At 40.6% G+C, this 21,559-nt stretch overlaps 1 protein-coding gene across 2 annotated transcripts in view; it reads left to right on the top strand.

The window, feature by feature from the left end:
• PDIA5 (protein disulfide isomerase family A member 5) overlaps window positions 1–21,559 on the top strand; it is a 98,415-nt gene that overhangs the window by 40,071 nt on the left and 36,785 nt on the right. For both annotated transcript variants that reach the window (XM_062578484.1, XM_062578485.1), the window contains exons 9-11: window positions 4,050–4,141; window positions 4,248–4,319; window positions 9,231–9,367. In XM_062578484.1, coding sequence (XP_062434468.1) covers window positions 4,050–4,141; window positions 4,248–4,319; window positions 9,231–9,367 — 301 coding nt within the window. The remainder of the gene's footprint in view (window positions 1–4,049; window positions 4,142–4,247; window positions 4,320–9,230; window positions 9,368–21,559) is intronic.

Here is a 21,559-nt window from a genome sequence, read left to right as displayed (position 1 = left end):
AATACAGACCAAGGAATGTTTACCATATTAGGGTTGATCAGCTTTTTGACCTGCTTTTTCATAGAGGAATCTAGGATGGAGGCCCTTATAGTAATAATTAATCCACATGTTCAGTGGAGAATCATAGTGTCACAGCAGGGAGAATTTGCTCTTGCATTAGATACCAATGAACCTCTTAAGCATGATCATTTATAGATTTTGTAGATTTACTACAGCTGTGTCAACAAGTCTGCATTCATAGCAGGTTGAAATGAAGGTAAGTTTTGACCTTTATAAAGTCCATTAGCAAAAGTCGCAATAGTTTAGTTACCTGTTTGACTTGCTTAAAGAAGTCAGCATACCTTATTAGTTCAAAGGCACTCAATTCAAGATTTTGTAATGTGTTTTATGTATAACTTACGCCAATAATATTTCATTGACAAAAGGCATTTGGTTGCTGTTTCACAGCTTTACCTGAATTTGGTCTGATTCTACCTGTTATCATTCACTTTGGAGCTGAGGTTTTCTCAGGAGAGGCAGCATGTGATGACGCTAAGGATGAAGCTCTGAGATTCTAGGGCAGCTCTGGTCAGTCAGCACGTCTCGTAAGCACTGAATGTTGTCAGACTTCCCCATTTTCTCCCAACTAGCTGTTTTTTAAGAAGCATTTTCTCTAAATCCCTGTTTGCTTAGGGCTGAATTCAATGCGAGTTGTTCATATTTATTTAGGGCACAGTACAAGCCTCAAAGACATTTTCAAGAGCATTTTGATCTGGCCAGGCAGCATTCATGTTAAATATTGCTGCAGTGGAAGGTACACTGAGTCCTTTGGAAAGCTGTTCCTGTTTTGCAGGGCAGGTACGTTGCAAGGCTTGGAGGGGACAGGAATTAGAAAAAATAATCACCTACACACATAATGCTAGAGGAAAAGCATGCCAAAGAACTCTGTATTTTCCTGTTACCTCTTGCCTTGCCACATGCAGTTCCATTTTGTTAAATTCATACCAGAAAATGTAAGCTCCAGGTCTCCTCCAAGTTGCTTCTTTTCTCCTATTCTTGGGAATGGTCTCTGTAGATCTGGCCTGATCCTGCCCAACTGAGTGACAGGGCTGTGGCCCTGCACTGGGGCTGGTGCAGAGCAATAGTTGTGCAGACCAGAGATGAGTTGCATCAGGCTATTTTTCATGCAGGATCAGTTCAGAGAAAAGTCTAGTTAGGCCGTGCCCAGTGGTTTCTTGCACAAAAATCAATCTGTTGGTCTAAATTTGACCTAATTCACTTCCTGAGTAGGATGTGTGTTCAGTTTGCTGTTTCTAAAAGTAAATGTGCTGTACCCCTCGTAGATTATCCATGGATTTTCTTAAAGTGATGCTGACCTCCAGGTCAGGTGTTGTTGGAAAGTTTATGATTGGTTTGGATGAGCTGAGAGTTTGGCTTTTTATTCTGATCTGTCATTAACTGTCAGGAAGTGCCAGACTCAAAAGTGAGTTTTGTTGTTATATAGCAGCAAAATGAAGTAAATGTTGCCTACTTAACAGGTTGTAAAAATGGAAAGGTAAAATGTACCTGTGGCTGATTGCTATGTTCTTTTGGGACTGGTCGTTTCTTGTCAGTACTGTTACTGAAAGGAAAGCTGGATGGCATTTTTAGTGTTTCGTTAAGCTTAGAATTTGCATTAAATTACACGCAATGTGGAAGAAAAAGACCAGCTCCAATTTAGAAAATAATGACTTATTTTATCCTTGAGACGAGAGATCCCTGTGGTTTGAACAGGGTGGACTCTGGTGAATGACTCTCCGTGGCACACTGAGGAGTCAGTGCTCAGCAAAGTGCTTAAGCACCTGCTTAATTCCCCTTGACTTCATGAGCATAGCGTGCCAGAGTGCTTTACTCAGCAAAGACAGATAGGAGGATGTACTTGAGTGGTTTCCTTCTTTGGTGCTTGTCTTTTTTTGGTAGAAATCTGAGACTTTAGAAGCACAAAGCTCCTGCTCTTATTTCAGATGTCAAATAAAGGAAGCCTTTGTTTAATCTAGTCATTAAACTGCATTCTAGGAAGAATTCAAGTGCTGGTGCTGGTACAGTGCACCAGTTTTGGACCTACCCCATCAAGAAAAGTATGAAGCAAGTGAGAAGGAGGTTCAAGGGAGAACAAGGAATGATCAGGAGCCTGGAGGATGTGCCCAGCTAAGAAGGAGTCTATTCAGATTATAGGTGGCTAGGTGGAGAGTGGAGAAATATTAAAATACCTTGAGTGTCACTGCAGAGGTGAAAGGAATAAACTGATCCTTATGTTTGCGGGGGATATTTTAAGAGGTAATAGACTTAAACTGTAGTCAGGGTCATTCAGTCATTTTTTAAAAGCAAATTAGCTAAACATTTAGCCAGAGTGGTTTAGGTATACAGGTAGGTTCCTGGCTTGGGGTGTATTTTGATGGACCCTGCCACCATGGTTCTGGTGGTTCCTGCCAGCCTGATGTTACATAGTTCTGTCATTATAGCCAGCTAAAGCAATAGCGTAACTTTACTCATTAAACTGAATCGCATTATAATAGGTTTTGGGGACCGGGGGGTTTGGTAGGAAGTTGAAGGGATAGTTTCCTCTTAGGAAACCATAAAGAATTTGTTACATCAAGTTTGGGCTTGCTTTGTGCTTCCACCAGAGTCCTTGGGGGCATAAAGCTCACATTGATCTGAGATAAGTGTGTCCCTGAACACCACAGTCTAGGTTTTTGACTTGTATCAATCATGGCAGTTCAGTTGGACAAGGTGAAGTCGTAGCAGAGCATCTGAAATGTCCAGGAATGCCCGTGTAAAACCTAGGAAGTCTTCTGAAATGTCATGGCAAATGTTATGTCTAGTAAGCTAATGTATATGAGGGAACTGCTTAATTATCCTAATTTTTACCATATAAAGCAAGCATTGTGTCTTGATGCTGTTACGTTCACCTCTCCTCAAGTGGTGACATAGAAGAAAGAGAAGCAGAGAGTTGGGTATAGATATCTCATGAACTAAGTCGATTTTGTTGTTAGAATTGCAGGGAAAAATCAAAATAAGAGATTTGACCAGCCATTATAAATCCTACCTCTGTACTCCTGTTCTCTGAGTTAGCTTTTTTTTAATCCTTCGTCAGCAGAGGAAAAACAAAACATCTCTTTGTGACTTTCCAGTACATTCTTAGAAAACATTGACCTTCAAATGAGGATTTTGTACTTTAAGATTTATTTCATGATGGCTCTTGGCACATTTGGTTGTTCTATGCACTTTGCTGCAGTCAGGAACCTGGTATTAAATTCTGATGTGGTATTTTAGCTGAAAGGAGAAAATCCTAGTTTTGGAGGGGGAAAGAGGAGGAGTTTGGATTAAGAACTCGCTGCTAAAATGATTTAGGCCATCAGTGTCATTAAAACTAAGTCTTGAAGTTGTATCTTTGCAATGGGCTGGACAAACAAGCTCTGTGTGAATCCTGCACCCACAGAAACTCAGAACTAGTCCCATCTTCAAAGGGTCTTGACCCTGGAGATTTGGACAGTTGGATAGGATATGGGATAGGGAGCACTAGTTCTGAGCCTCAGGTGGGGACATGTTTGGTGGAGGTAGGGAAAGGGAAGGTGAGCCCTGTGTTGTGTTCTACTTGCTAGTCTGAAAAGTTGAGACACCTCCATGGCCCTCATTCAACTTCTGTGGCACAAGGTTAATTCCTACTGTCAGAACACCCTGTGAGCCAGGTAAATTAATGTATTAATTTGGTGTTGAGAATTCGCTTTTGGTATTTTTGTCAATGAGTGAATAAAAAAGAAAGGGAGATACTGACAGGACAAGGAGGAGTGACAAGCCAGTTAGTGTGTGTTTTTTGTGGACTGGATTCAAATGTTGCTTTTTCTTCCCTAGCACAAAATTAGAAAAATTGCAGTGCATTTTATAGAGCCCCCCACTTGCTTTACTGCAGTGTTAATGAAGTCAGTATCTCCTCAAGGCTTGATTGTTTTTACTTCTCTTTAAAGTTGTAATGTTGTAAGAATCAATATGACTGTTCTGGGTTTTTTGTTTGTTTATGTGTTTTCCTTCAGGTACTTGCAGGGATGAATGTTTACTCTGCTGAGTTTGAAAGGATAAAGGAAGAATACAATGTCCGGGGATATCCTACAATCTGCTATTTTGAGTTAGTTATATTTTGCTACTACTTTAAAAATCATACACTCACTATAATTGCATGTTTTTCTTACCTTCCAGGACAAGTATTAAAACTGATTTTGTTGCTTTAATAGGAAAGGAAAGTTCCTGTTCCACTTTGAGAACTATGGTGCTACTGCGACAGATATAGCAGAGTGGCTGAAAAAGTAAGGCCTTGAACTTTGTGCACTCCACCTCTTATGTACTGTTGAGTATTTGCAGAATGTAATGGGTTAGAAACAGCCATCTCTCTCTCATTCCCTCTGCTAGGAAGAACAAACAAAACTACTGCACTGAAACTGGTTAAACTAGAACAGAGATTGCCTGAAGGGTTTTTTTTTTCTTTTCTTTTTTTTTCTTTCTTTTTTTTTTAATGCAGATAATATGGATCTCCTCTCCATTAAAAAATGCCAACCTAAATTTCCAGTCATCTGTGGTACCTGAACTTGATACTTTGTAAAAGGTCTAGGTTTTGTTGATCTATTAGAATGCGTATATCAAGTGACTAGTTCTTACTGATTCTTCAACCTTTAGATGGAGCCTTAAGAGTGTCTTAATAGAGACAAGCAGAAGATCAAAGCACCCCATATTGCGAGTCCTTTTTAAAAAAGGAGGCTGTGTTTCCTGTCGTGTTGTGAAGCGGTGTTGAAAGCATCTGCTTCTACCTGAAGGCAGCTATTTGCAGGCATAAATATTTTGGGTGTTGAATGAGCCTGTGGGTCTAGCAATTGAGAGGGACAGAAGTGCATGCATGTGTAGTTAATCTTCAGTTGATGCAAAGGAGCCACATCATCAGTAAGTTTGACAGGGCATCTGGAGAGTACTTAGATACTGTGGTGACAGAGAACTGCCTTTAACAGAAAGCCCTGGTCCTTGGGCATTAGATCGTCTTTGAAACCTTCCTTTCTTTGTTGCAGCCAAGGAAGTAATTTTAAAATGAGGCTAATATAGGAAACAAAAACGAGGGAAGAAACAGACAGTTGCAAATAATATGGCTTATTAAAACTGACTGAGGAGTGGATGTGTTCCACTTTACTAGTGGGGACAGGCTAGGGACATGCGTATAGTTGCAGGGAGCCTGGGGTCCTCAGCACTAGTCAGCTAACTGGTTCAGGACGCGATGTTTCAGGGTCCTGGGACCCAAGAGTGCAGCAATGGTAGTATCCTGTTAGCCTCAGGAGGCACAAATGCTGAAGGAGAGTACTGCCCTGTGGATCAAAGAGGAGAAAAATGACTATAGTTTTTAAGCCTCTTCTAGGCCGTTTCGCTTTCACACATGAATAATCAATATGGCAACTGCAGTGACGCTGAGGAGATGAGCAGCCCTTGGAGCCAGGATATATGACTTCATCACATGTACTTTATTATGCTTTTCTTTCCTGCAAGGATGTGGTTATCTCTTGGCTACCACATGTGAAACACTAGATGCTCAGGGTGGGTTTTTCCCCTCTGTCTGCCCACATAATATCCAGATAATCCCTGTAACATGCAGTGCCTTTATATCAGTGCTGTGACAGCAAGTGAACAGAGCTACTGGAGGCAAAGTAGAACAGCTGCAAGCTCTTTCCAATGATAATCTCTGCTAACAAGCCACTGTGGGCTTTGGCTGATATTTCAGCAGTCCAGAGTTAGACAGCTGTTTGTCCTCACTTAGTGTTCAGTGTAGGCTTATTAGTTTCCCAGAACATGATCAGAGTAGTAGCTCTCTTGCCTCTGTTTTTTATAATAAATACAACTTTTAAGGAGACCATATTCAGAAATTATGCATGGCTGAATTCTGCCAGTAAATGATGTTGCAATTAAAACTGTATAGAGGATAGATCTGCTACATACATACATACATAATATAATATTACTCTGAGGCATCTGGACTACAAGTAGTCAAATGATATGGCAAGGGCTTTAGGAAAGCCAAATACTGTAATTAGATAGCTGCAGGGTGTATGTTCTATACTTCAAAATAGTATAATATTAAAATACTTACCAGATGACTCTAGCCAGAATTAAGTATTATCATATTATCATTATTTTTTCCCTTTAATACTGGTATCTTGATCAGTATCCTCTCACTTCCACTTGAAAGGGGAAACTGAAAAACACAGAAAGATGGTGAAACAGGCAGGAGCTGTATGCATTAGACATGCCCCAAGACCAAATCCTGGATCTAGTAGCCAGTCTCTAAACTTTGGGAATGTTGAAATATTTGGGAATAGTCAGGAATAGTTCTTGGTTTCCCAAACTGTGTTCTTTTGAATGTAAGAGGAACTTCAGAGCTGGAGGGTAGAGAGACCTGCCAAGACGGTCGCTGCTGTCAGGAAGCCGCTTTGGAGCGGGACGCTGATCTGATGAGCAGACGTGCTGACAGTGCTGAACAGCAGAGGCGTATGAGAGGCGTATGGCAGTGCCAGCATCCATTGCAATCTGTGGCAAGCAAAACCGTGGTATTTTTATACTGTGCACGCATGTGTTCTCTTTCACATAGAAGAAAAAGCAAATCCAGCAAAGATAAGCCGTATGAAATGAACAATTTGTGAACACTAGGTGTGTACCACAAAGGAGCAACTGTTTTCCATCTCCCCCTTCTTTCTTTTTTTCCTTCAAAATGGTACTGGTTAAGTGCTGAAAGCAGTTAGTCTGTGCCAATTTTTTGGAGGGAGAAGGGGAAGTTATGTAACTTAATAAAGATTAGAATTAGTTAAAGTATGGAGAGGACCTCAGGCTTGTGTTTTTCATGCTCCTTTCTCTCAGAACAAGAGCTGATAGCTTGGTGGGCTCCAGCTCCAGGAAGGAAAAAAAACATCTTCAATAAGTAGCAGAAAAGGTGTTGAAGTGCCCTAATGCATCAGTCTACAGATACTTAACCCCTCTTATCTTCTTAATAGACACTGACTATTCTCTGGTGAAGTTTCAGATGTTTTTAGGAGGCAATAGAGAGAAACCATCATAGATTCTTACTACTCCAGCACTCAGCATTATTAACACAAAAGATGCTATCTCGTACATACCACACTTCTTTTCCTAAAATCACTCTGCTTACACAGCTGTATCAGTCTGGATGGCAGGCAAGCCACACAGCTTCTTGCAGCCTTCAGCGGACACTTAGTTTCTCTTGCTAGGATTTGTTTTGTTTTTTTCTGTTTTTTCATGGACTTCCCTTGGGCAGTTTCTTAGCACCAACTACTTGGCTAAATCAAGAACTTGTTCTTTGTTCTTAATTAGCTCTTGATAACTTCCAGACTTTTGTCATCCTAGGTTGGTCTTTAGGTGTTGCATTTGCTTCGTTTCAGTCTTAAATGACATTTTAGATTTTGTTTGTTGTCTGCTCCAGGCCTTGAGGTACTTTTAGCAGCTCCTGTGTAGGCCTATTAGCATGCACAGCATTTTAAATTGGGCCATTTGAATAAACATTCTATGCCCTGTTTTACTAATTCCTTACTGAAATAGGTCATGCTAGGCCCTGCTTTCAGCTTTCTCCCAGTACATTTTGGCAACTGTGTCCACGTTCATCGCTTTCCACCTAATCCTAAGAAACAAACTTCCCTTCCAGAGTTTGGCAAGAAGCAAATATGTTGTTGGCTAACCGTTGTGACCCCCCCGCCCCAGCCTCCTGAAGTTTCAGCTCCCTGCTCTGTGGATTCCCTCTGCCATTCAGACAGTAAACTTCCGTGGGTAGGAACCTGCCTCTTTTTCTCTGTAGGCCGCTTGGCAGAATGCGGCACTGATGCCTGCTTTGATATTTTTTTTTTCTTGGTTTGTTTATCGTATAAGCAGCATCAGAGGTGTGCATCACAATTTTGCATGGGTTGCTTAATATTCTTGAATCATACCTACTGCCTACATCAACAGAATTCACTATCTCTTGTCTGTATGTGTCTACTGCTTTTTATCAAACTAGATTTTCTGCCTAGAAATGAACAAGCCAGGATAAATGAGTTACCATCCGCTTGCCATTCCTTGTTCCAGACAGTTAACACAATAATACATTTTAGTCAAAAATAGTAAATCTGCTTTCACCAAAGATAGTGTCGCATCCAGACCTGAATTTTGCCAAGGAATTTGAGGAATTCCTTTAGGGTATTTGGGACTCATTGCTACAACTGGCACAGATAATGTAGCTTCATAGTCTGGCTTCAAATGTTTCTATGTTGGGGTGTACTTTATACAAACTACTTTATTAAATTAAATGTCCAGTCAGTGTAGTTTACTTCATATCTGCCAAATTTTTTTTAATGTACGTTAATAAAAATAAAGAACGATTATGTTGCAGGATGAGCACTGAACTGGTTCAGAGGAGCTTAGGTTTGATTTCCAGATCTGGCAGTGTGTCTTTGAGCAGTCGCTCTGATCTCTGGCTCTGATCCATCAAAGATAGTTAAGCTCACATGCATTCCTAGTGGAGTCACTTGCACATGTTGTTTATCTTTTAGATTAAGCACGTAGTTGAGTAACTTTGCTGAATTAGGCCTACAAGCCCACTGCCAAATGAGGACACAGTGATGCTTCCCTGGGTCATAGGGTGGTTGAGAATTCACTCGTATATTCCTCGTATATGGGAAATGCTGCAGTGAAGGTTGCAGATAGCTAGCTCATGGTCCCCATATGGCTCTTTTTGTGTTTTCTCTCAGCCCTAATCCCGTTCTAGGTACTCAAGGTGGGTGGTTAGACTGGCTGTTCCCACTCAATACTTTTTTTTTTTCTTTCCTTTCGTTTGCAGTGGCTTCTATGAATTGCTAACTGTGAATGTTGTGAAAGTGGGGAGCATCCTGCTGAGCAGGTTAAGAGTAATAAAAAATGCACCTGACATAATAAAGTAGTCTGTTTATCTCTCCACTCTATCCCCTTCCATTTCTGATAGTCCTTATGAGCTTCTTGTGGATTTTTTCTCTTCCTCCTCCATTTTTATCTAATTTTTGGCGCTTATCAGTTCTGAGGGGGAACAATTATAGAAGCCATTTAGTAGGGATAGCGTGTCATACGTTGGCATTTGCACAAAGTGGTTTCTTGCAGAATTACTTGCAAAAACGATTGCTGTTCAGCAGCAGAGAGCTGCTTTTCAGCTATGTCTGTTTGTCTTACAGCCCACAGGCACCTCAGCCACAGGCTCCTGAGACTCCTTGGGCAGACGAGGAAAATGTAGTTTATCACCTGACTGATGAGGACTTCGACAAGTTTATAAAAGATCATTCATCTGTGCTAGTGATGTTCCACGCACCCTGTGAGTTTGCTTTTTCTATTCCACACCCTGATCCCAATGCTTGCTAATAAAATCAGTGATGACTTTCTGTGCAGGTTTCACAGAGATCTGAGTCCAAGGTCCAGGCTTCTCTTGTTGTGTTGGTTCTTAAATATACAAGGCGTTAAATGCTTGCAAAGTTGCTGACTAAGTTGAGGACAGAGCTTAAGAACTAAGAGCTCCTGAACCTTTGTGGCTGCTAATGCTTCATTTTGAGCACTAGAATGACTCACTTTCACTCCTCTGCAATTTCTGTTCTCTGGTGATAAAAGAGATTACGGTCATTATATATTGTGCTGAATTACACCAGAACTTCAATTAAGTTCAGAAAGTGCCCAGGACTTCTGAAAACTGTAGTGTAGAGCTGGTAGTGTTGCTACTTCCTATTTTGCTTGAAATAAATTGGGCTGATTTTCTTGATGTCTTGAGATTTTGTGTTGAGCGAGAAAAACACAGTGGGTTGCTCTGAGATATTGCCTTCATTAGGCTGTTCCAACTAGACTGTCCTCCTTTATGCTGTAGAGTGGAAGAGTGCATTAACAAGTTTGTTTATTAATGATTTAACTGGTTACAGCCGCATAGCTGAAGCTACCAATTCTTTGTACTGGCAGTTGAAGGTTCAGACCCAAATCAGCTATGTTGGGTGGTATATCTCCTCTCTCCTCCTACCACTGTGCTACCAGTTGTGTTTAGATGAGATGTTCATTTTTGTGATCACAGATTTAGGACTAGGGCTCTTGAGGTAGGCTGTGCTCTCACAACTGAGGGTCTTGGCACAGAGGCTGAAATCCTGCTTCCCTTTAATCCAGTAGAAGTTAGCACTTTTTTGAAGATCTGCCCATAAGACTGATTTGGAAAACATACCATAACAAATTTTGCTTTTGCCTAATGAAATGTCTGGGGATTTGATCCACTGAAGCAGGCAACTGACTGCTATTTTGTTGCTGTATTTACTGGATTGTACTTAATGAAGGTGAGACTGCACATAAACACCTAGTTTGAAAACCAGAGAGTGAGTAGCCAAATTGATGAAGCCTGGTTTGCTAGGGAATCACCTTTCATAACCCAAATCCTTCTCTCCCCAAGACTTCCGTGTGCCCCGGCGTGCAGGGGACAGTGGAGGCTGCTGCTTGCCTGGAGCTTTATGCTTGCTGATTTGGCTGAGCAACTGCTGCTAAACAGAAACCTAACTGCTGAGTTTCCCTTCTTCCCACCTCTGTGAACAGTGGCTTGGGAAAAGTATCCTCTTTGTCTAGCCTCATTTTTCTGTAAACTTGCAGAGATGCAGTTGTATTTGAAAGCTCCGTCAGTTTTTAAGTTTGAAAACAGGCAAAGGAGTTAAGGAAAGTGTTTGGAAGGAGGAAGGGAGGGAGGGCAGAGATCAACATGTTGGTTCTTCCACCCTTACTGCTTTAGGAAGTCAAATTAAAAGTAGACAAATACAGCTGCAGCTAAATTTCTAGTAATTCCAAATTATGTGTCTGAATAATATTTAGGTTTTTTTTTTTTAATGTCTTTTGAAACAAGAGTAATACTGTTTTAGGGATAGCAATGCTATGTGCCCCATTTGGAGTGAAGAGGCACTTGTAACAAGGTACATTCTGTACTATGGGGCTTTCTGTGCTAAAACACAGTAGTGTTTTGGCAAATGTTTCAAAAGAAATCGGTTGCCTGAATTGGGCTGTTGCAGTCTTCTGAACATGTTTCAGCTGCTCAGAACTGGAATAAAGAATGTTTCTTACCAGAACCACTCCATTTTAAATACAACCTGAAAATTTGGAGGCATAAATGACTTTATTTTATTTACATGCAGAAAGTCTCTACTTTAGTGGCATGCCTGTGTGCAGAATCCAGCTTACAAATGTGTAAGAGATCTGTGCTTGTAAGAATCCTCTCTGGGCATCCTCAGCTGAGAGTGGACTTGCAAACTAATTAACAGACAGCTATCATAAGCAGTTATCTCCATGATTAAAAGATCTTCTCTGAGCACTTCTTAAATTTGCTAGTGGAGTTTCCGTATGAATATTAGAAGATAAATTAATCCAGTAAAAGAAGTGGTAAAGGCAGAAGATAGCTTACTTGTTTTAACCTTGATAAAATTAAGACTGTGAGAGTATCTTCCTTTAAAATTAAGTATTAATAAAAAAAAAAATGAGACAAACATACAAAATAGGCCAAGAAGTCAGGATATACTTCTCTGTAATTAAGAATAAGCAAAGGGATTTCAACACTGGCCTGGAATTAGCAAGTACTTAAAACCCTGTGTCACCGTACAGGGTACATGTGACTTGGAGGTTTTTTTAATATACTATAAATCTTGTTCATGAGAAGTTCTTCTGCTAGAGGCAGAATTATGGCACTGATGCTTTAATTATAGTTTCATAGTCAGATGGCTAAAGCATTAATAGACTGTAGTATTAAAAATGTCTAAAATTTCCCCCCCACACACACATCCCTTAGTGCTGTAGATACAGTTGAACCAAACACATCCCTGGTAAAATACTTCCTACTTGCAGTGATGACGATGTCCAAGTGTCTCCATGCCTGCGGCTCCTGATATTCATCCCTGTGGATAACACTAATTATTTACAATCAGTTGCACTTACCAGCCCAGTTAAAGATGTTACTGCATTTTGCATTAAGTGCAACCTAGTGTAACATAACTGCTAGAGCAGCTATGTGTGATTTAAATGTATTGGGAAAGTCTGTTGCATGCAGCTTGGACCTTTTGATATCAAAGACTTTACTGCTTTTCTGAAATAACTTGGAACAGAGGTGAAATAGAAAATAGACTGTTTTGAGTCATTAGTAATGGCCCTGAGAAAGGTGAGTGGACGGGATGAATTAATCCTGCTTTCATTCTGCAGGTCACTAGGGACATGAAGCAGGATTTTTAACCTTCTGAAATTCCTTTGTTAAGGCTCTTAAGAGGATGTTCTGCAAATCTGAATATTTAGAATAGGTAACGATAACCCAGCCAACTGTGAGTCTGAAGGCACTCTTCCTCCCTAGCCCTCTGAAAAAAGAGTACCTTTCTTAAGCATTTTGCTAGAATTTTGTAATTGCTGGTGGGTGTGTTGTTGTCTTGGATATGTCCAGGCATTCTGAGCGTGTGTTCAGTGTAGCTGTTCATCACATATAACACCTAATGTTGTTTATTGTCTTGCAGACTTCTGAAGTGTGTTTTTGTGTGTTGCTGTTATACCCAGAAACTTTGGTTATGAACTGAGAACTCTTGGCATGTAACACTATACAAAAGGAGAACAAATAACAGCCTCTACCTCTAAAGGATTGGAAATTGTTTTGTGGATTGATTATTTTTGCTAACATGAGATAGCAGGGTTTTGTTAACAGACCTGTTTTTGAGGCTGTGGCAGAAGATGCATCATTGTAAATTGGCATGCAATCACCCAACTTTGGAATAAGATCGTACCAGCCAAAGCTATTTATGTGCTGTGACATAAACAGAGGCACCTGTGTAGCTTATTGTAGTCTTCTGTTAGCCATGAAAATAAAGACTCCCTGTCCATATGTGCCTCTTAATGTCCATGCTGTAGGCTTGTCAGTTTATTTAGATGCCCAAAATGAGAGCTGGGTTCTGAAAGTCAATGAGTTTGGTTTATATTGCCAGTCAAATGTTGTTAAATGCTTTAGTGAGCTAGGGACTTGCTGGGACTTGTGCTTTCAAGGCACTTGAGCACAAAAAAAGCATTGGTTTGGGGTGGGTTTTTTTTTTTGTTGTCCATGTCAACCTACTTGCTGAGTGAAATGCAATTTTTAAGGTAATGTCAAAATACTTGCCAAATTAGTGGAACTTGCTGTCTTTTGGATCGGTTTTTGTCAAGGAACAAAAACTCCATGAATTTCCCTTTGTGCATTTTTCCCAGCATTTCTCTCCAAAGCACGATCTCAGTCTTGCACAAAATAAGTCTAACCAAGTCACTGATGAGTCAATTCAAATGCTACTGAAGGATGTTTAAAGTCATGGATTGAAATTAAAATCAGTTTTAAAATAGGTTTTTAAAGTGTCTGCTTTTCATGCGTAGGAGTTGCTTTTCATTATGTTTTGTTAACACAAATGACACTGCTAACATTTTAGAGTGTAACTGTTCTTGTACCTCATGTAGAGTAACTTCCTGGCACCACCACGAGCTCTAACCTTCTCTAGTATATTCAGCAAGTGCAGATCTTAGTAGGCACTCCCTGTTGGTAATGAGTGATCAGGAGCCTTCCATAGTTGCTTAGGGTTGCTTTTTCCCATGTCACACACCCCATCAGAGAGATAACAGTCCATGGTCCTGTACTGATGCCAAAGATAATGGAGGAAAAAAGGCAGCATGGCCCTACTGTTACTGGGAGCATGTGTTTGCTTTTTAAAGGGTTAAACAGTAAGATTTTTGTCCTGCAACAGTTCTGCCTTGTACATAAGCTTACGTTCAAGTTAAACCTGTCTTCTACTTGGCTCTCTTCGTAGGACTTCTTCAGCAACATTATATGACCTGCATTTGCAGGACCTAGGGTTAGAAAAAATGTTGTTGATGCCCTTAGCGTGTTATTGGAACAGTCATAGTTTTTCTTCTCTGATAAAGAAGGAAGGCAAGGAATTACTCATCCCACCTTTTTTTTCTCCTTAATTTGTTCTTGGAAACTGGTTTGGGGATGCAGCCATGATGTACCTCTTGCTCCCTCCTAATGGAAAAGAGGGCAAGAATAAATCTTGATGATAAAATGCACTGCAGTTTGGATGTGTTGTTGAAATGTCCATGAAATTCCTGAGAAAATATCCCTCTCTATCTGCTAGCCTGATAAATTATACAGTTGTTGCTTTCTAAAGCCAAATATTCAGCTATACAGGTTTTTAATTGCACTGAGAGCTGTTTTATCAATTTAGCTTTGAAAAACATTTTGCACCCTTCTCTCTTTCCCTCCTCCTTTCTGTCCATTGAAACTCAAGCTTTTAAGCCACTTTGTGGGCTCATTATTAAGAATGCCAGCCAGTTAACCCAGTACAAGATGAGGGCCTCCAGCATCCAGCCAAGCAGCAGGCTGGATGTCTCCCTGAGAACGCACCATAATTGGTTTCAGTGAACTTGATTTTGTTTCCTACTGTTAAATGTGGAAAGACTAGAAAATGGTAAGCTATTGCTCATTTTATATTTAAAGTAAAGCAAAATCAAAATGTGTACACAAAATCAAATCTGCTTTTTTTTAACTGAGTTTTACAGCTATAAATAAGTCTCCTTTTCAGACCCCAACTGGTTCCTTGTGAAAACAAGCTACCATTGCAGTTAGCACTAATTGGTGTTTCTGTTGGCAGTCTCTACAGAAGGACCATGAGCTGAAAGGGCTGAAAAATTAATTTACTGTGCAGCCTTAAAAAATAGTCCTTCCAGCACAGGTCAGCAGGAGTGTGAGACTGGCAGCCCTTAAATAAATAAAATCCTCTGAATTTTTTTCATGCTGATTCATGATTCAGTCAAAGATGTTTCTTCCCCCTCCACCCCTACTCCTTACCCCCTTTAATGGAAACCGATGTAAATCACACCAGTGGAGGCTAAGGAGTTTTGGGTTATCCAAATAACAAACAGCATTGAATGTGTGGAATGGCTGGAAATATCTATTGATTTCTTTTGTCCTCACCACATCTGACACCTTGTTACTTTAAAATAAAATGTTGGCTATATTCTGTGGTTGTATACAACTTCTGCCATCTGCATTCAACTGTATAGCCTCTAAGATGAAGGAAAAAGTAGGTAGCTGGGAAACCTGTCCTTGTTAGAACTTATGTTAGGAGACTATTTTTATTTTTATTGTCATCTTCTAGTGATTACTCTTCATAAGAAGCTTGAACTTGTCTTTATTGATGGTATCATTTTAGTTCAAGTGGAAAAGACTGTCTTTCACCACCAAAGCCTGTCTTCAAACCTCAGCCTTGGCAGCAGCCAAGTCAGGCAGCTTCAGAGCAGGGGCATGCACTCTATTGATGTCCATGTGGTTAGAGCTCAGCTTCCCAGGAGCAGTGTCAGCAGTAGCAGTACTACCTTCTGCTTGAGTATCCCCATGTTTCCACTCTTTGCCATTATTTTCAGCTTTATAAGTTTGATCATTCCTTGATAAAACACAGCTTTGTATGAGAAGGGCTTCTTGCATTGTAGAAGCACTGAGAACATGGAGACGGCCAATGTTTTTGAACCGTGTTTTGACTATACAGAAGGGCAGGGAGTTTAAAGCTGAAAGCTTGGCAGGATGTAGCCCTCATTCAGGAATTTGGATTGTCAAGGCTTATAAACAGACCTTTCAGGAAACTCAAGAACAATCTCACGTATGAACTCTGCTCTTTAAATTGGGCTTTCCATATGGACAGTACTTTAAAAATATTTGTGACCATTATTTAATAGTGCTGTAATCAGAGGAGATTGAAGGCAAGCAGTTTTGTGCTGTTTAGCTGCAGACTGAAAGGACTGCTGAAAGTTTGTAGTGTGTAAGGCTGTGTATTTCTGTATTTATAAAATTGTCAGATGCCATACCCACCTGATACAGCTGTACTTGCTGGTCCGTGGGTCTATACACAGGGAACATGCACATGTCAAGATGCTTGCTGTTATCTTGATCCTGCTCCTACCCGAGCCAGTGAAAGTCCTGTCCTTGATTTCGGAGTAATTGGAGAAAGTTTTGAGCAAGGTAAACTCTTTTTGGACCATCACCTAAGTTTTAGGCAGGGCCTGGCTGTGTATCGTTTCTTGGTGGAAAAGTGCACATGAGTTGGGGACAGGTTGTGATTCCCTAATTGTTTCAAGATTGAATTGCTGTGCAAGGGCACTTAAATGAGGAGTGTTGCTGGGTCTGGATAGATAGGTGAAAGGAAGAGATCTGCTTCAGTTTGGGCTTAACATTTTCTGACTTTTAATATCCCTTAGGTGCTTAACTTTAATGTTGCCTTATACATTCCATTAAAAATGCATTAATAAACTTTTTCTGGACAAGCATAAATTGTGCCAACTTTCTGTTCGCTGTATGTATATACTTCTAAGCTGAACTCCTAACATGCTTGCTGGCATGCTCTGGGAACAGATAGATTCTTCACATCAGCTGGATAAGTTCTTGGCTGCTGATTCTGCTTCTAGTGAGATGAACAAGTTCTGGCTGTTGATTTCAGCAAGATAAGGACCATAAAACTCAGACTAAATTAATCAATATTTAAAAGCATATAAATCTACAACAGGGTGTTGCTTAATAGTATATGTATTTAAATATCAACAAAGGAAGTCATGGGGGATGTAAAGAATTCCATGTAATGATGTGCCTCATTGAACTAATTACAGTAACGGTTTTCAAGTAGAGCTTTTAGGTACACATGTTAAAGCAGGAGCTATTGAAAATGCAGCAAACCAGGCAAATGGAGAACCTGACATAGTAACTTTTTTTAATGGCCATTCCACCTAAATTTCTTGAGGGTTTAAAAATAAAAATCAATGTGGGGTTTTAGTGGTACTTAATGTAAATAAGAAAGAGGAGAGTATAAAAATTCTAATAACTAGATTGTGCAGTAAAACTTGATGGGATACATAATGAAAGAGGTGAGAACAGTAGAGACAGTCTGTATCTTTTCTGTCAATCTTTTGATTTCACAGCACACAATTTGTATAGGGTGATTGTCGTTTTGAAATACTTTCGTGCTATTTGTGCTATTTGAGCAGAGTAAAGTCATAAAAGAGGATGATCCAGTGATTTAAAAAAATGATAGGCTTGGCCTGGAGATATACGCATTTAGTCCCTTCCCTTGCTTCAGTTTATAAAACCATGACCCAACTTGCTAAACCTCTGTCTCTGTTTCCAGTCTGAGACATGGAGATGATGATTCAACTTGTGTGAGTTTTGTGTAGTGGTCTCTATACAGACTCTGAGAGCCTCTGGTATTGTAATAATTGGTTAGGGAAGGCATACCGTAACTGAAAAGAATATTTGGAAGACTTGATTGACATGGAGGGGACAAACCTACGTCCTTTGTGTTCGCTGACCTGGTGACGACAAACAGGCTTAGCTGCTGTGTTGAGGAAGAGCCACATGTGCCAGGGAGAGTGCACTGCTCAAACACAACCACCACCGCTAGGGCAGATGGCTTGCAGCCTGGCTGAAGTCCACACCTGAACCACAGCGGAGGAGCCTTGGCTTTCTGGGGTTCAGCTCTGCGATGAGACCAGCAAAACCAGCCCTTCAGCGCTGCTGTGGCTGCATTGCCTGGGAGCAGGAACGTGACCTGCTTTGTGTCACCATGCTGCTCTGGAGACAGTGAGGGGCTGGGAACAGAGTCTGAATAACTTCCTTGGTGGCAATTTTGGGAATTGCTAAGAGTATGCAGAAGAATAGTAGAAGAGGAAAGAATGGAGCTGAGCCATAGATACTGGGGTTCTGTTGAATTAGGGAGATTTGTTCAAAATGCATCGCTACCCCCTAGCTTCCAGTAGGGAGCAATTAGTTCTCTATTAAAGAAGACATTTAGGAAGGCTATTCTAATCAGAAAAAATCCTCCTATAAATGCATGGCAGGTGGTGTGAAGGGAACATCAGTTTCTTTGGAGATTTGCTGCTTCATTTCTCCCTTTGCTATTGCTTTTCCTCTCTCCTAAAAAGTCCTTACTGTCTAACTGAAATTAATGCAGAGGACTGGCTCCAGCTCCTGTGGAACCACAGAGTCAACTGAAAAGTGACAGCAGAAGGAAGACTCACCCTGTTCTCCTCTCCTGCTTAGGATGTTCTAGCAGATTAATTATTCGTCTGAGTGGTCTTTTAGGGACTGCTGTGATTGTAGCTGGCCTTTTTGTCCGGTGAACGTCTTGCTTAGTGATGGATTAATGTCAGCTCAGTAGGGTGACGTTGTATGTGTTTTGACTGAACACACACAGCTTGACTCAAGATGAAACGGACATGAAGTTATGGAGGCACCACCCAGAGTGCTGAGATTTTTCTTGGGCTTTTGCTGTGGTCTCTGAGTACCTGGACCAGGTGACTTCATTCCTGCAAATTTGACCCCAGTGTATTTGTAAGGCCTTAAGGAGGGATAGGATAGGAGGGAAGTGTGATTTATTTTTTGTAGGTTTACTTTGCTTGCCTCTAATGACTGTTAACAGTAAGAATTAGTTTTAAGAATTAAAGCAGCCAGGTTTATTTCTTTTGAAATAAATTAATTTCCTTGCCTGGATGAACTTAATATGTGGTGCAGAGCTCACATTTGGAAAGCGCCTTACAATATCTCTGCTCTTTGAATCATTACCGGCAGAGCTTTTCATTATCAAGTTTATCTTCCTTAATAATTTATGGCTTGAATTTTTATTATCCTGTGGAAGGGAGAGTAGGAAACTTACTTTAAAGGGCAAATAACAAGCAGAGAAATTTACAGTGAAAGACTGCTTTCCTGTCTGTCTGCTCCTTGCGCCCTTTTGGATGGTGACTCGGCAAGTGACGCTATCTTTCTGAGTTACTCGTAAATGAATCTCTTGCTTTGATGTTGAGGTACTATGCTGATGGTGGAGGTGTGTCTTCTGGGGTTCTGACTGCTTGTGGTTAGTGAGCATCCCACCACACTTCTCAGAAGTAGGTGAATGTATCTCAGTTGGCAACTACTTTTGTTCTAATTCTGGACAAAAAGTGCACATTTTGCATAATTCCTCTTCCTGCTGCCTCCTCTTATTGGTAATTTCAGTAATGGCCAGTGTGACCATTGCTTTAAACCCCTGCTCCCGAATTTTATGTTTTGGCTTTGGGATATAGTTGGCTTTCCTAGCAAGATCTTTGCACTGCATCCATTTTGCTGATGCTTTGTACAAATTACATCCTAGCTGATCATTTGCTTCTTACGCTGTTTCACTGAGCAGGACAGTCACAACTCCCTGGTCTAACCTTGCTCATGTGATGTTCTAAGGTCTAAAATCTTTCATAGTGAGGTGGGAATATAAGTGAAAGGAGTACAACTTCCATTCCCAAGGCAAAATGTTCTTTATTATCTGGCATTGGGGGAGGATTTTTTTTTTTTTTGGATGTGGCATAATTATGGTCTAATCAAGAAGGAAACCTTCTGGTGGTATTCTTTCATCATCTCAACAATTTCACCTTAAGGCAGATCAATTTTCAACACTACTCAGGGCCATGATCCCTGAGGCTGGTGTAGGAAGTGTAATTCTTACCTCCTGGTGCCAGTTGATCTACCTTCCTTGGTTTCTTTCTCCACCCGAGGAGAGTGGTAGGAGGCACTGTTGTCTCCCAGCACTGAATTCTACTAGTTGCACCTGCACCGTATAGCTTTGACTAACAGGCTGTATACATGTAGCATAAGCTCTAGTAGCTGGAAGATGGAAGTCAGGTTTGGAATGGCAATAAGGAACTGTATGAGTTTTTTGAGAAAAAGATTAGCCTTCAAGAGCTTTCCTGGATATGTGCTGGATTCTGTGGCATGGGACAGGAGGATATATTTTTCAAAGGCTAACTTCGGGAGCCTAGCTCAGCCAAGGCTCCCTGTAGAGTTAAATGCAGAGAGAGACTGCTCTCTGAGAGCAGAAATCTGTCTCCACGTAACTCTTTAGGGAGCCTTGGGAGGTAGCAGCCTGTGCTGAAGTCAGCTTTGGAGAATATTTACCCTTTCCCCTGAGCCTATACCTACATATATCAGAGTAGGTATGAAGAGGGAGAAGGATGCATACAATTCCTTAGGCCCCCAGCCCTTTATGAGGTGAACTTGTAAGCAAAAAACTGGGGATATGATTATTGCCTGTATATAAGGCAATAAAGTTTCATGGACCATTACAACTATTAAGTAGGTGTGAAACCAGCACAACTCCACAGGCATGCCAGTGATTACGGAGGGGAAGAGTTGCTTTCAGTATTTATTTGCACCTTTCTTTCCTGACAAGTCTGTGGGTTATTTCCTGTCAGATGTCTGCAATGCAGAAGGTTAAATTATGCAAGGGAATCTGCAGCCATTAGTTTATGCTCTCCTACAATGGTAAAGAATTGTAAGCTGTCTTGTGGCAAACCTTAGAGCTATTCTGTTATGTGATGCATAAGAAATGTTAGTGTGTTAAGGACCTCCATGGCAGAGGAGAATATGTTTGTATTCTTCGATAGGTGATGTGGAGGTTGGAACTGTGTGTGCTTGCCCTGGCTCCATAGAATAGTCCTTTTTTTTTTCCCCACATCCTGCCCTACCTACTCTCACTCTATGTGTATAGGTACATGATTCAAAGTTAAAAATGGGGCGCACACAAACATTGGCTGTTCTGCTGTGTTGAGAATTCACTGTTCTGGGATTAAGAATGGAGAAATCAAAGTGGTACCCTTGTGTTATGTGTTTAGGGAACTAAGGTGGATCTGAAGTTTTTGAGATCTGTCTTTGTCTTTTAAGTTGTCCGTAAATCTTCAGTGAATGTAGTCTGAACTGCCGGTGACCTGCTTGCTGAATGCAGGACGTGTTCTGGGCTTCAAATTTATGTTTTCCTATCAAGTTAATAGAAGTATTTGTGGTATGCAGCTGTAGATGAAAGTGGAGACGGCACAATACAATAAATAGCTGGTACATGATAGCAGTACCCAAGCAGCTTGCTGATAGCAGAAATTTAATGATTCTCTAAAATCGTTATTTGCAATTTAGTTTGTCTCTAGGGCTCTTCATGTCAGAAATTCCTTATCTGCAGTCACCTGGATGTTGGCCTTTATCTCTTGCTTGTCACATACCTTCTTTCACTTCAGATCGCCAGCCAACGTTGTATTGAAATGAGAAGACATGACTGAAAGCATGATGTTTGTTTATATAGCCATAATAACTTGAAAGAAGTAAACAATAAATGACAAAGAAGCAGAGAGATTTATGTTCTGGGGACAGTCGTAAAACTGCGTATGCAGTAGCCTAGTTGGTGGTGGCTGACTGATTTTCTACCTGTCCTCTTCAGACAAAACTTTATATTTTTAACAGTAGAAGTGTTTGCATTAGCTCACTTTTGCAAGAGTTTGGAGCAACTGTGCTTTGTACTGCGAATCTCTACAGTAGTGCCAAAGAATGGTTGCTGTGAATATGTACAGATATTTATTTGGAAAAGGTTGCATTTCTGGTTGGTGAAAACTTTTCCTGTGTAAGAGACTCAATTCAGTCCCTGATGTTTTTAAGCCACGAAAGATGCCATGGAGG

Source organism: Rhea pennata, chromosome 6, assembly GCF_028389875.1.
Source record: "Rhea pennata isolate bPtePen1 chromosome 6, bPtePen1.pri, whole genome shotgun sequence".
NCBI classification, from domain to species: domain Eukaryota; kingdom Metazoa; phylum Chordata; class Aves; order Rheiformes; family Rheidae; genus Rhea; species Rhea pennata.
The sequence above is the reverse complement of the archived record's forward strand: the minus strand, read 5'-3'. Positions and strand labels throughout refer to the sequence as shown.